General features: G+C 47.1%; 1 protein-coding gene across 2 annotated transcripts in view; it reads left to right on the top strand.

Moving 5' to 3' along the window:
* The window catches only part of PXN (paxillin), a 44,460-nt gene that overhangs the window by 1,135 nt on the left and 30,794 nt on the right, over positions 1-12,531 (top strand). The window contains exon 1 of one of the 2 annotated variants that reach the window (XM_054082390.1): positions 1,652-1,762. The exons of the other annotated variant lie outside the window; for it this stretch is intronic. Coding sequence (XP_053938365.1) covers positions 1,750-1,762 — 13 coding nt within the window. The 5' untranslated portion in view covers positions 1,652-1,749. Of the gene's footprint in view, positions 1-1,651; positions 1,763-12,531 lie in introns of those variants that run through there. 2 annotated transcript variants of the gene reach the window in all.

Here is a 12,531-nt window from a genome sequence, read left to right as displayed (position 1 = left end):
CCTAACTGGTGCTCTGACACGTTAATTTGAGCACTGAAACAGAATAGAAACTGCTTTCTCCATCTCCACTCACTTCCAGACTCCCAAAGGACACTGCAGGAAGCTGTAGATAAAAACTGCATACCGGGCTACAACATGAACAGAGCACAGTGGGCACTTTGTTAATGCTGGGGTGAAAATCCAGCCCAAGTCGAGACAGATCCTGTCACTTGTAGCTAGAAGAAACATACAGATCCCAGGAAAGGATGCGTTCCTGATGGCCTTAGGGCTGCACTGCTGCCAACAAATGCCAGGGTTTTCTGTTGCTCCACCTGAGGGGACACATCCTGAAGTCACCATTGTAGAGCCAGTGATGGGCTCCAAGGAGACGTGACAGTCCCTTCAAACAATGGTTTAAATTTTGTGCAGGGACCACCAATCAGGGGCAGAGATCCTTGGCATTGGTGGTGAAGTGCACGGTAAAAGTCTTTATTTACATTTCTGTCGTACCTATATCTAGGTAAAGATGTCATTATCTGACAAGTTCTGGGTTTGGAGTAAAACCTGGAATTAATTTCCTGGAGGCTATTGATTATTCACAAACACAGGCTGGAACTAGGGAGGGGATATTTCCACGCCCCACTAGTGATTGTTCTCACTGTAGCATGCCTTAACAGAGGAAATAACGCTGCCTGTTGCATTGCGCTTGCTGGGAAACTGAATGTGTTTATGCCTGGAGAGCAAAAAATAAAGCGTGGGGGACTGCCAGCAGCTGACCTCCCGGTCACTGTTGTATGGAAATACAGTCCCCTGGTCTAGGCTGGACAACAGGATATGATGTGCTGTTCAGCCCTGAGAACATTCTCTGACTCGATAGTCATTTTGTAAGGAAAAGTGCTCCCAGAGTCATGTTTCCTGGAGCTGTTGCCGTTCCCACGGATAGTTTTCAGTGTATCTCTCATCCGATTAGGAGCTGAGCGTTTGGGCTGAGCTGTTCTCATTGCCGTGGGGGCTCGGCTGGAGCTGATGCTGGAGCAGTGCTGGGGCGAGGCCGAGGACTTTGCTGCCTTCACGTGCAGTTTGGTAGTGGTTTGAAAGGAAAAGCAAGTGGGAAATGGTGGCTTTGGAGGCACTATCATGTGATAAACCCAGAGGGCTGCTATGGTTTATGAACAGAGGAAAGGAGAAGTGGTCGGTGGCTTTGTGTTATGGTGGAAACTGTTTGTGGAAAGCGGTTCAGTGAAGCTTTCAGCAGCCCGGGCTGTCCTGGGGCATTGCCCGGGGCTCAGAACCGCGGGGCTGTCCCACGGCTTTCGGGCGGGCGGCAGCGGGGCTGCCGGGGGAGGGCCAAGGGAGCAGCCTGGCGCTTCCCGGGCGCTTCTCCACCGGGACAGGGCCGTGACCCCCGCCCGGGGCACCGGGGATCCGACACTGCCCCCGCCCCACACCGGGAAACCGCTCCCCCCCAGCCCCGGGGGACAGGGAGCCGATCCCCCCCTGCCCCAGGAGCCGATCCTCCCCTGCCCTGCTGGCCGATTCCCCCTGTTGCCGGTCTCCCCGGTTGCTGTTCCCCCCCGTTCTCCCCCCGTTCCCTCCCCCGTTGCCGCTCCCCCGGTCCCCCCCGTCGCCGGTCCCCCCGGCTGCCGCTGCCCCCGCGGCCGGCAGGGGGCGGTGCGGGGCGGTGCGGGCACGCGCGGGCGGGCGGGCGCGCGCGGGGCAGGGCCGGGAAAGTTGCGAGGCGCTGGGGCGGCGGCGGAGCGCGGCGGCACCATGGACGACCTGGGTGAGTTGCGGGGTGTCCGCGGCGGGCGCCGCCGCCCCCAGCGCAGCCCCCCGCGCCCCTCGGCGGCTCCAGCCCCGGAGCCGGGCCTGCCCGGGACGCGTCGCTGCCCGCCGCCCCGGGAGAGGCGCTTCTCGGCCCCGGTGCCGGCGCGGGGACCGAGCGGAGCGCAGCCCTGCCCGCCCGCGGCGTCCCGGGTGTGCCCAGAGCCCCGGGGCCGGGCGCGGGGGCGGCGGGGCCCGCCGGAAAGATCGAGAGTTTGAGTAGCTTTGGTACCGAGCCGGAAAGGGGTGGGTGTGCCCGGAGCCCGGTGCTGCGGGGGCTGCAGGGGACCGATCGGAGCCCACCCGGGAGGGGCCGCGGTCCGTTACTTGCGTCCTGCCTTTAATGGAAACCGGGCGTCCCGTTAAGACACGCTCCAAGAAAATCGCGGTTTTCTTAGCGGACCGGGGAGCTCACGTTACAGCGCCGGGGTGGAGTCCCACCTTCGGGACACGGCTCCGCGTCGGGCTGGGGGGGGCTCGGCGCGAGGGGTCCGCAGGAAGGCGCTCCGCAAGGGAGTCGTTCAAAGGGAGTGAAGCCTCACCCGCGGCCCGGGTGGAGCAGCGGCAAGTAGAAGGAATTTCTACCGCATCTTCTCGCAGTTCTTGTTTCTTTAAGCGGAGACAGTTCTCTTTGCCGTTCCCCGTATCCCTCAGGTTCCTGGCGCGTTCAGGAATGTGCTGCTAGTCAGAACAGGGTGCACCGTGTCTCTGTGCTGACTTGCCGAGCGGCCCTGCACGGTGAGCTACAGGCACCGTGCGGGGCCGGCGTAGTGTCTCATCAGCACTCTTTAACAAACCACAGGAGCTGTACTGCGCCCGCTGCAATTGTTGCATTCCTTGAGATCTCAGTTTGTGTCTGTGTTGTTCTTCTGAGGTGTTAAATGTGTCGGCACAACCAAAGGTTAAAGTTGGGATCTGATTTTTAAAATAGAACTTTGTCCCAGTAACTTGATTTCATCAAGTCTGAATTACGCCACGTCCTTCTCAGTTTTTGTGCGGCCTTTCAGACAGGATGAGATCTCGTTGTGTAACAGTAAGCAGCTGGACAAAAAAAGTGGGACCCTTTCTCTTGCTAAGCTTTTCTTTGGTCTATAGAATTCACCACGGAAAGGCACACTAGCTGTTTTCCCTCTGCAAATTATTGTTTGCCCCAGAATTGCTCACTTATTTTTCTAAAGCCATTCACCTTGGGATGCAACGAGGGAACACTGCTGTGCTGATACAACTCCCCTGAAGTAAGTAAAACTTTTGAGCAGAAGTGAGAGCTGTTTGTTTTTCTTTCCTCATTATCTATAGGTGGATTATCAGAGTTGTGGATTAACCGTGCCATGGATACAGACCTCTGGGCTGGCTCTCTCCAGAGTCAGGCTGGTTGGGCAGGACTTGTTGGTTCAGGCACAATGCCATGTGGACATAGCTTCACCGCTTCCAGGCCAGTTTTGGTCCAAAAGCAGTTTAGCATTGAGTGTGAGCTAAAACGCCCTGCAGGTTCAGAGTTAACGTCAAGTAAAACCAACTTGGATATTTCCACACCATGCTTCTATATCTGTGTGATGCAGAAATGACTAGTGACTGGTGTACCTTGCTGGGCATGAGGGAACCTCACAGAGCTCGTTGCTGTCTCTGTTCCTAACTCCCTGAATTAATCAAAAACCTCCTCCTTTTTCCCACAGCTGGGGGAGTTCGTCAGTGTGTACTTGTGCACTGTAAATGGAGCTCCAGAAGTATCTCGATTTCACGCTGCTTGCGCTGGAGAGGTTATGAAGCGTGAGAGAATGGATTTGTGTTGCTTTGGGGATTCATTTGGAGTTGAAAAAAAACTTTGTTCCTTTTTTTCTTACCCCTCACAGTTGAAGAATTGGTGTTACAGTGCCCAGCTCACACAGGAAACTATTTCAAAACTCGGCAGGCGGAACTGGCACACCCCACTGAGCTGGGGGAGCCTCTGTGGCGCAGGACAGTCGGTGCGGGGTCCGGGTACGGACCAGAACCATCGTGGGGAGGGGGGAGGAGAGGGTGAATTCCAGCAGCTGGCTAGGCTTGTGCACATTGTCTGCCTGGAATCTCTCTTGAGGAAGCACGTTTTGCGGATGTGCTTGGAGTTCGTCAGGAAGCTTGCTGAATGAGTTTGCTGTTCTGCAGAGCTGTAAATTGGCACAGAGTTAAACTGTCCTAAAGAGTGAAAATCCTCACTCAGGGCTATTACCCTGTTTGGGGATTACCAAAGTCCAGTAAGGTGATGTTTCATGCTATGCTTCCAGCAGACAAGTGACCACCTGCTTGCATTTACATGTATATTTGGACAATTTGAGCTATTGAATTAGATGTCGGATTATTGTTGATTCTGTGATGCTGCCTCGTCTAGTAGTGTGTGAACTGTCTGTGGGATCTGCTGCTTGCAGGGCAAGAAACCGAATCTGTGTAGTGTGTCGTGTATTCTGTGATGAGAGGAGCAGGAGAAAGGACACTCCACGTTTGCTTTAGTCAGATACTGTTGGGTTTGGACTTTGAATGTTTTTACAGCCTTTTTCTAAAAGCAGTTGATCAGAAACCCTACTGTGAACTCTTTTTTTTTTTTTTTCTTTTAAACTTTGGGAAGTCCAAACAGAAATTGTGTTGCTTTTAGAAGCTTTCTTGATGGCTTTGGAATTTTCACTTATCTACTTCTTGGGTTTGTTTTTTCTTTTAAAAGTTTCAGATTTTTTTTTAGCTGGATTTTGCAATCAAACCCAAAACAGCATTCACTAGAGCTTATAAAAGATGTTTTACAAAGAAATTATTTTTTTTGAATAAGAACATATTTGTGTCAGTGTTTTGGCTGTGCATGTAAACTAGACTGTAAGCTGCTTATTTTAGGAGTGCTTGCTCACTTCTGGAAGGACTTTTCTTTTCCAGAAGGCTTGCCTAGCTGTGTGGCTTCAAAATTCTGGGCACAAAAGTTCCGTGGCACAAGAGATTTTACTTTAAAAATTGTTTCCCTCTGTTAGAGAAGCTCTAACCCACCCTCTCCTCAAGGCTTAATCCTCTCAAGATTGACTTTAAAGGGAGCAATCTTGCTGTTGATTTTTCTTGGGAATGTGGTGCATGTGTTTCCATCTGTCATCTCTCTTAACATTTGGAAGATGCACGGTTATGCTGTCTGCCCGTCTTTTGAGGGGGATGCTTGCCTGTTTCTGAGTCAGTTCCTTCAGTTTGGAAGTCAGATATGATGGATTTTGGTCTTACATGACTGAAAGTTTAATGTGAAATTGCTTATGGTCAGCTCTGCCCTGGGAATGGCATTGGTTGGGAAACACTGGTAAAGTAATTTGGTCCCTTGGCTTTCTACTGGCTCAGGTTTCTGAGTCATTCCTGCTGCTGGGTGAGAAGACTGTAAACAGAACTAATGCTCTGCACAATAGGGTTCTGACTTGTTTCAGCTTCTTAGCTGTTCTGACCCCTCGTAAAACAGGGACTTCATTGTCCTAAGCAACTCAGACAGGGAGTCCTCTGCCTGGAGCAGTGTGCGATGCAGAGAGAGGCTTCTTTTCTTGTTGCTCTATTTCCCTGGGAGGGCTGGACTCCATGCTGTCTTTAGCTCCTTTGTCCCTCGCTGGGAGAGGTCAGCTTGTCCCAAGTGTTCAGCTGCCCTCCTGGTTAAAACTGATACTCCAACACCATCTCTACCACTGGAGAAAGAAATGGGTAACGCCTCATACATCTTTATCTCTACTCGTTCTTCCTCTGTAAGGGAATCTTGGTACTTCAATTTCTCGGAACCCTTTTTTCCCGCGTCTCTTTCCCCTGAAGTGTATTTATTATATGTGACAAGTTGTGAAACTGCAGAAATGACAGATAAAGTTCTAAAATCTGGCAGCAGAACAAGCAATAACAATGCTCTTCTACTTGGATCAGAGTTGCTTTTCTGATCTACTGCTAAGATAGATGTATATAAATACCTTAAATTAAATCTGTAAGACTAAAAGGGGAAAAAAACCCAAACCCTGTCTATGGCCACAAAGCAAATCTTTTTGAATCAGAGTAACACGGTAGTCTAACACTGATGTCAGGGATCTACTGCGGCTTTGGAGACAGCCGGAACAGTTTCTGAATTCAGTTGTGTTGTGCTAGTGGAAAATCAGTGCGAGTGAATAGGATCTCTGGTCCCAGTTTCCTACTCTGCATCTCAGACTGCGCCTTTGTGTACAGATCTTCTGTGTCCCTTTATGTCTGATGCGGAAGCTGTTAATGAAGATGCTCTTCTGCTCCAGCTGCCTGAAAGTGAGACGTTGTCTGTGGGAAGCTTCCCCAGGCTGTGATAAGATGATAGGGTTTAGGGAACGAGTTTTTTGCTCTCTTGGCCTGTCCTAACTAACTTAGGTTTAATAACAAGCTCTGGAATAGAGATTGTCAGGACCACTAGGCTATTTCATTTTAAAATGCTGAGTAGGGAACTGTGGAGATGGTTGTGTCCTGTTCTTGTTTCAGTGCTCGCAAGGTCCCGCCTTGCATCTCATCCATTTTCAGATCACAGTCCAAAATGATGATTCTGGCTTCCCCATCTCTTGCATGCTTGCAGCTTACTGAGCATCAGGCTCCAGAGCAAATTGATTCAAATTTCTGATCTTTTAGAAAACGAGCCCTTTCTCCCAAACTGAACAAATAATTTGCCACTGGATCAATAAGGTGAACCGTCTCGCCGTGTGGCGGAATAACTAGATCGAGGGCAGTGTAGAAGCAAGGAACTGTACCATTCCTTTCTATTTTGGGCTGAGGTTAAATGGATTGGAGAGGAAGTGGAAGTTGTGATTTCAAATTGGTTTAACCTGATTTAACTGCTGGCCACTGTGTTGTGTTCACCCCGCCGCCTTCTCCCTTCTTTGTACCCCCAGTAACTGTTGGGCAGTCAGCTGGATCAGCAAGCTGACTCTTTGGAAAGTCAGTTTTTCACATGGACAGTGGCCTGGGAAATAGGTGAGGGCACCTTTTTTAGCTGTGGCTTATATTTAATCAAGCACAAGGTAACTATTTATCCACAGCCTCAAAAACTTGTCTTGCCTGTAGGCATGTTGTTTCTCCATCTGAAAAATAGGGGTAATAGCTCCTTACCTGCAAACTGTGGTTAAAGTTTGTTGAGATCTTTCTGTTTCTGAAATAGCTTCCAGCTGAATATATCAGAATAGTAACTCTTTCAAGCTTCTCTGGTTGCCGTTACTGGAAAAGCTTACAATGGCAAGTTTGAATTAGAGCTATAAATTTTTATTCCCTTCTCAGCCCTGTTTAATGTTCACCCTCTGCCTTTCTGATTGCTCATCCTTTCTTCATCCTCTGTTTTGACAGACTGTGAGTAGGGAGAAATTATTTCCTTTCCTTTCTGAGTCTCCTGCAGTAGTTCTACTCTAGGCTTTCCCTTTACCACAGGGCATCGTGAAGTCATTCAAAGAATGTCGTGTGCTAAAGATATACCATAAAAATAGGAGGTGGGTGATGACTTTCTCATGTCACTCTTAGCTATTTTTCCCATTCTTGCTTATTCTCACTGCAAACGGGCCCAGAGCAGCAGAAACCAGCTGGCTGGGGACAGATTCTCTTGATTGATTCATGTTAAAGACATGCCTTCTCTTTTCTATGTGTGTGTTTTTAAGTTCCGATGAAGCAAACAAACTAGAAGGGGCAACTGGAGCACTGTGGAAGAAGTTTGGTGTTGGTGTTTCTGTTTTAGGAGCTTGAGACCCTGAGGTTACATGTTTGTGCTGTTTAGGAGTCTGCTAAGCTCTTTTTCAGCTCTTATAAATGAAGCTTTTTCTGGTAGAAGACAGTAATTAATCTGAATTTACACGGGAAATTTATCTAAGCAGTTTCAGATAACTATAAGCTGAGGATCTGAGGGTACTTATAGGAGGCCACAGGGCGAGGCAACCTGCGTTGTTGCTGCTTGGCTCCTTTTTCCCTGTGCCGGACTGTCTCTACACTGTGAACAAATTTAGTTCAAGTTATTTAAATAATGATGGTGTAGTCTGAAGTCTTCAAATGCAGTTTGTCATGACACTTCTCACAGTGTTCTTATTACCCTCTGCAAGTTTGGTGTCGATGGCTTTGCTGGAGGAGCTACTGGGTACATCTGGCTGGCAGCATGCAGAGCAGTGTCGCTTCATTTCTTGTTTTTTACTGTTTATTGCACATGTTTTAACCTCTAACATTTTGCAAATGATGTGAAGAGCATTAAAAAAAAAAAAAAAAAAAGCAAAAGGCGCTCCAGGGAATAAACTTTCTGAATGACACTTTGCATGGGGAATTGTGTGTTAAAGGGCTCAGCTATAAATCAAACTGTATGGGGTCTCCAGGAATAAACCAATCCCATGTTTTTGTCACAAAATTGAGCTGGCAGACAGAATTAATCCCGCGTCTGTCTAGACGCCTGGTAGGATCTTGCTTTATTTTCATCGCTGAAGAGCAAGGTGAGTAGAGAATTTCAGTTTGTGCTATAAAGAAGTTTGTGGTGGGTCATGGCCTGTGGACAGCCTGGGTTTTGATAAGAGGAAAAGGAGGCAAAAAAAGCTTGAAGTAGAAAAAGGTCATGGGCAGGAGGGCTGTGAATGATTTGCTGTGGATTAGTGACTTAATACTCCCTTATTCTATCCTCTTTCATGGTTCTGAACAAGTTCAAGCCTCTGAAAAGGTTTATTTGGGTTGGAGCCACTAATTTCAGCTGTGTCAGATAAAAGTGCCTAAGGTTAACGGCCTGTCAGCTGGGGTTCCTGGTGCCCCAGGAGCTGGAACATGGTGATGGCCTGGCTGGTCATCTCTGCTGCTCGTCGTGTTTGGCCATGAGTTATGTCTGCTGCTCCCTGTTCCTCAGCACTGGTGGCTGTCTCGGGACTAGGGCTTTTTCTTGCTGCTAGCAAATCGCCCCTTTTGGGCGGAGGTGGTCCACATGAGTAAGATGCCTTGGAGTAGTACTTCTGGATTGCAGCTTTTCCTCTGTTCCTTTTGGGTTTTATGTGGGAGACTCTTCTTGAGCTGTGTCGGTCTGGTTAGGCAGCATGATCCACAGCTGGAACTATTCTGCCTGGCTGCAAGCAGCTCCAGCAGTTAGGCAGGATCCATGCAGAGAGCCAGAGCACTGGGGGAGGGAGCGAAATGCCATTTCATCCACGTCATGAAATCTCTTATCAGTGGCCAACTCAGTGTTGTGGGTGGGTGCATGGTGTTGACCAGAAGAAACTGCTTTTCCTTTTTTTTGCTCTGAAATGTGAGGAGCTCAGCACCGTCAGTCAGGCTGGGAGCTGTGGAGTGGCTGCCTGGAATTTGGGATGAATTTGTCAGTCAGGTTCTTACAACCCTAAGCATGTTGCTTTCAATATATCCTGTTGGTGCTTAAGCAGAGGTTTGCTGCTTGGCTGTCCTGCGCAGTTCCCTTGGGCAGTGCCTCACCAGCACAGCTGTGCTGGCGTGCTGCTCCTGTACTTCTTAATTGCTTAAATCTGGTGCCTCCAGCACCTTCTGCATTGGGATCATGCTTAAAAGCCATGGCCATACGAGTTAGAAAAATCTGTTAGGTTCTCATTCGTTTTTCTGTAGAAATTGGTTAAGGGTTCAATTTGTGGGATGCTAATTTACCATCAAAAGTGAGGGACGGAACTACATGAAACGGATTGCCATGGTATGGCTTATTCAGGACCTTCTAGGCTGTCTGGATCTGCCAGAGTCGTCTGATTGCATTGCTTCAGTTTGAAAAGCACACTACAGGGATGGAATAGACAGTGCTGTGTGCCACAGTCAGTGCCACTTCTCCGGGGTGGTATCGCTCTGGTGTCTGTCTCTGCGGAGTTGGGAAGCTGTGTATTTGGGAGGAGATTTGAAGAGAAGGGGCTGGGGGGTGATGCAGGGAGAAAACTTTGTGTAATTCTTGGCTAGCTTCTGAGTAATTGTTTTAATGAAATGGAATGCAGTGTATTCAGTGCTTGCTTGGCAGAAACGGCTATTTTTTATTTTCTATTTTTGGGGGGAGAGGAGTTGCAGTTAGTCTATTTTCCAGCTGCTTTAAGCCGTTAGGCATGGATTTGTTGCAGAGATAGAAGAGGAATATTGTTCCCAGCAAGGGGCAGTTGCACCGCTGTGCATGTGTGTGAGGTTGCCTTTGTACATTCAGTGTGTAAGTGGAAGAATCTGGTCCATCTGTTTTGCTGTGGACTGTGAATACCGGTGTGGTTTTAAGTGGATCAGATTAACTTTAAAGGGCTCGAAAGTAATGGGATGATAGTCCTGTGAGTAGGTACATGTCCATATAAAATATATATGCATCTATGTACTGTATAGGAAAATGGATCAGTTTCCTACAGTGTCCTAATTCTGTGTATAGCAGGGAAGAACACGATTAGTTGAGACAAAGAAGTCAACTTAATCTTCAGCAAAGCAGAAACGTAGGGGCTGGGACTCTTGACTTGCATAGATTAGTGCAAAATACTAATACATCCAGTTATCTCAGATGATTGTTGACATTTATCATGGGATTGGTGGAGGAAGAATCAGAGATCGCGCTGAAACCCCTTTTTTAGAAAGTAATTTGAAGAAGGATTTATTTCATGTACCTATGAAAGGGAAGTTTATTCTCATGCTGCTTCTATTTCAGTATTGCTGGCATTTCCATTTTTGGTCAGCGCTGGAGATTGGTCTCTCTTAGTCATCTGAACCTCTCAAAAAATCTTCTTTCTCTTTGGTCTTTATAGTTCTTTTAATTGCGGTTTTCTGCGGTCTCGTCAGTCAAACAGCCTTCAGTTTATAGAATAAAATTTTTCCTTGTCTACTAGCAAAACAACAACTTCCGTGCAGGACACAGAGTTGAAGAAGCTGTCATGCATTTAATTGCTTTATTAATGCTGCTTTTGGTAAGAAGAAGTCCTCACTATGTCTCTCCTGCTGGTGACGAAACGAGCAAGAGGCTTGTGGCTAGTGCTTCTGTCCTGATGCCAGAGCACAGCTAGAATAGTAGGCTGCCTACCTTCTCACAGTGGGAAGAGATAAGAAAGCCTTAAGCAGATTCTCTGGCTCTTTTCCAGCTGCTGGCTATACTGTGTTCCAGTTCTAAAACTGTTAGTTTTCTGTCTGGTTTTAACGATTTCCTTTCTTTCTGTGGGCCTCTGTCATGACATTGTGAAACTCTTGAGCCACATTCTTCTGCCAAAGCTACAGAAAAAAAAGCAGAGCTCTAGAGCTGTGGAGCCCTCAGCAATCTCCATCAAATTACCACCCACATCTCCAGAAGTGGACTGGGGGACCAGTTCCCACATTCAGTTCTGGAACGTATTCCTCCTTTCATTCCCAGAAGCTGCTTTAATTAGATCTTTAACAATGTGTTTCTTGGCCCCTTGTAGTTTGTCTTCCAAAGACGTTGCTTGCCCGCTATCTGTAAGTACTTGGGTTATCTTTAAGTTTCAGTAGAATGCTCATCAGACCGAAAGCTTCATTTTAAAGCTTTCTACCTATTATAGTTATAAGTAGTGCTAAGACCTACATGACTGAAAATTGTTAAACACTCTGTTGTCATTTCCCCCTGCCCTGCTCCGTGAGTTTACATTGTGCTTTTGGCAGTGCTTTGTGTAAAGTCAGTTGCTGATGATAACTTATACTTTTTGGCTTATAAAGAACTCGATTTTGCTTCCAAGTCTGCTCCCACTCTCTGTTGCAGAGAACCCTTGCAGAAATGAAAACTTCTTAAAAAGAAACATCCACCATTTTGAGAGTGTTTTCTCTGTAATTACATTTTTAACAAGCCAGATAAACCACATTGACAGAAGTTCCTGTTTTAAAAAAAGGGAAACAGTCTCAGAATGGCTGGCAGGTCAAACCAGCGAGTATTTCTAACTTGTCTTTGTACCTCAATATCCTCACCTTTTATTAGGCATCCCCAGCATCTGGTGGAGATGTGCTGGAGCTTTATTTCTTCGTACTGGTGCAGGCTTTTCAGGCTTGAGATATCTTGGTTTTTAAGGGTTGATTTGCATTTGTTGAATGCTCTTTGCATTTATACTCTGGGGAGATGTGCTGCTTACTTACTGAATGGGAAGTTGCTGGAGTTAATGAAAAACACTCTCCTCGAGGACTGAAATCTCTCAAGTTTGCATTCTGATATTGTATTTAAGAGCCTTCAGGACAGGAATGTCTGAATAAGACTGCACTAAATATAGATACAATTGCAGTGTCTCTTTAGTGTCCCCTTCTTTATTGCTGGAATCCTCCTCTTACTGGTAGCCAGGGCATTCTGCGTCTCATGGGCAGAATTTGTGCTCCTAATGCTTTTAATGAATTCAGAATTGATACTAATATTTCTGTTCTTCGTTTTATCGTCCTTATGAGTGTCTCAAATTTTATAACTGGCGCTTTGCCTGGTTGGGGCTATATTCAGATCTGTTTATGCTGCTTGGATAGGATTTCCACTGTTTAAAAGATGTTATTTTTTCGTCCCTTAAATTTCATGTCTATTCTTGAATGGCCATGCAAATCTGCTCCCTACCTTTATTGGTTATAAGGTCCACACGCTTTCCTCTATCTGTTACTTTTTAAAAGGCAGAACCTGCAAGCTCCAACAGACTTTTGTCTCTGGGTCTATTCAAACACATTTTTACATATGCAGATGTATGGGATCGTGGTGATATTTAGCAGTCTGATTTCTGACTATGGTAATCTGTGTGGCGAAGGGGAGATGCTGAGATGTTGGTCCTGCTGGCAGCTGAGTCGATATAATGGCTT

The sequence above is a fragment of the Cuculus canorus genome, chromosome 17, assembly GCF_017976375.1.
Source record: "Cuculus canorus isolate bCucCan1 chromosome 17, bCucCan1.pri, whole genome shotgun sequence".
Taxonomy (NCBI): Eukaryota; Metazoa; Chordata; class Aves; order Cuculiformes; family Cuculidae; genus Cuculus; species Cuculus canorus.
This window is presented reverse-complemented; position numbering and strand designations above follow the sequence as displayed.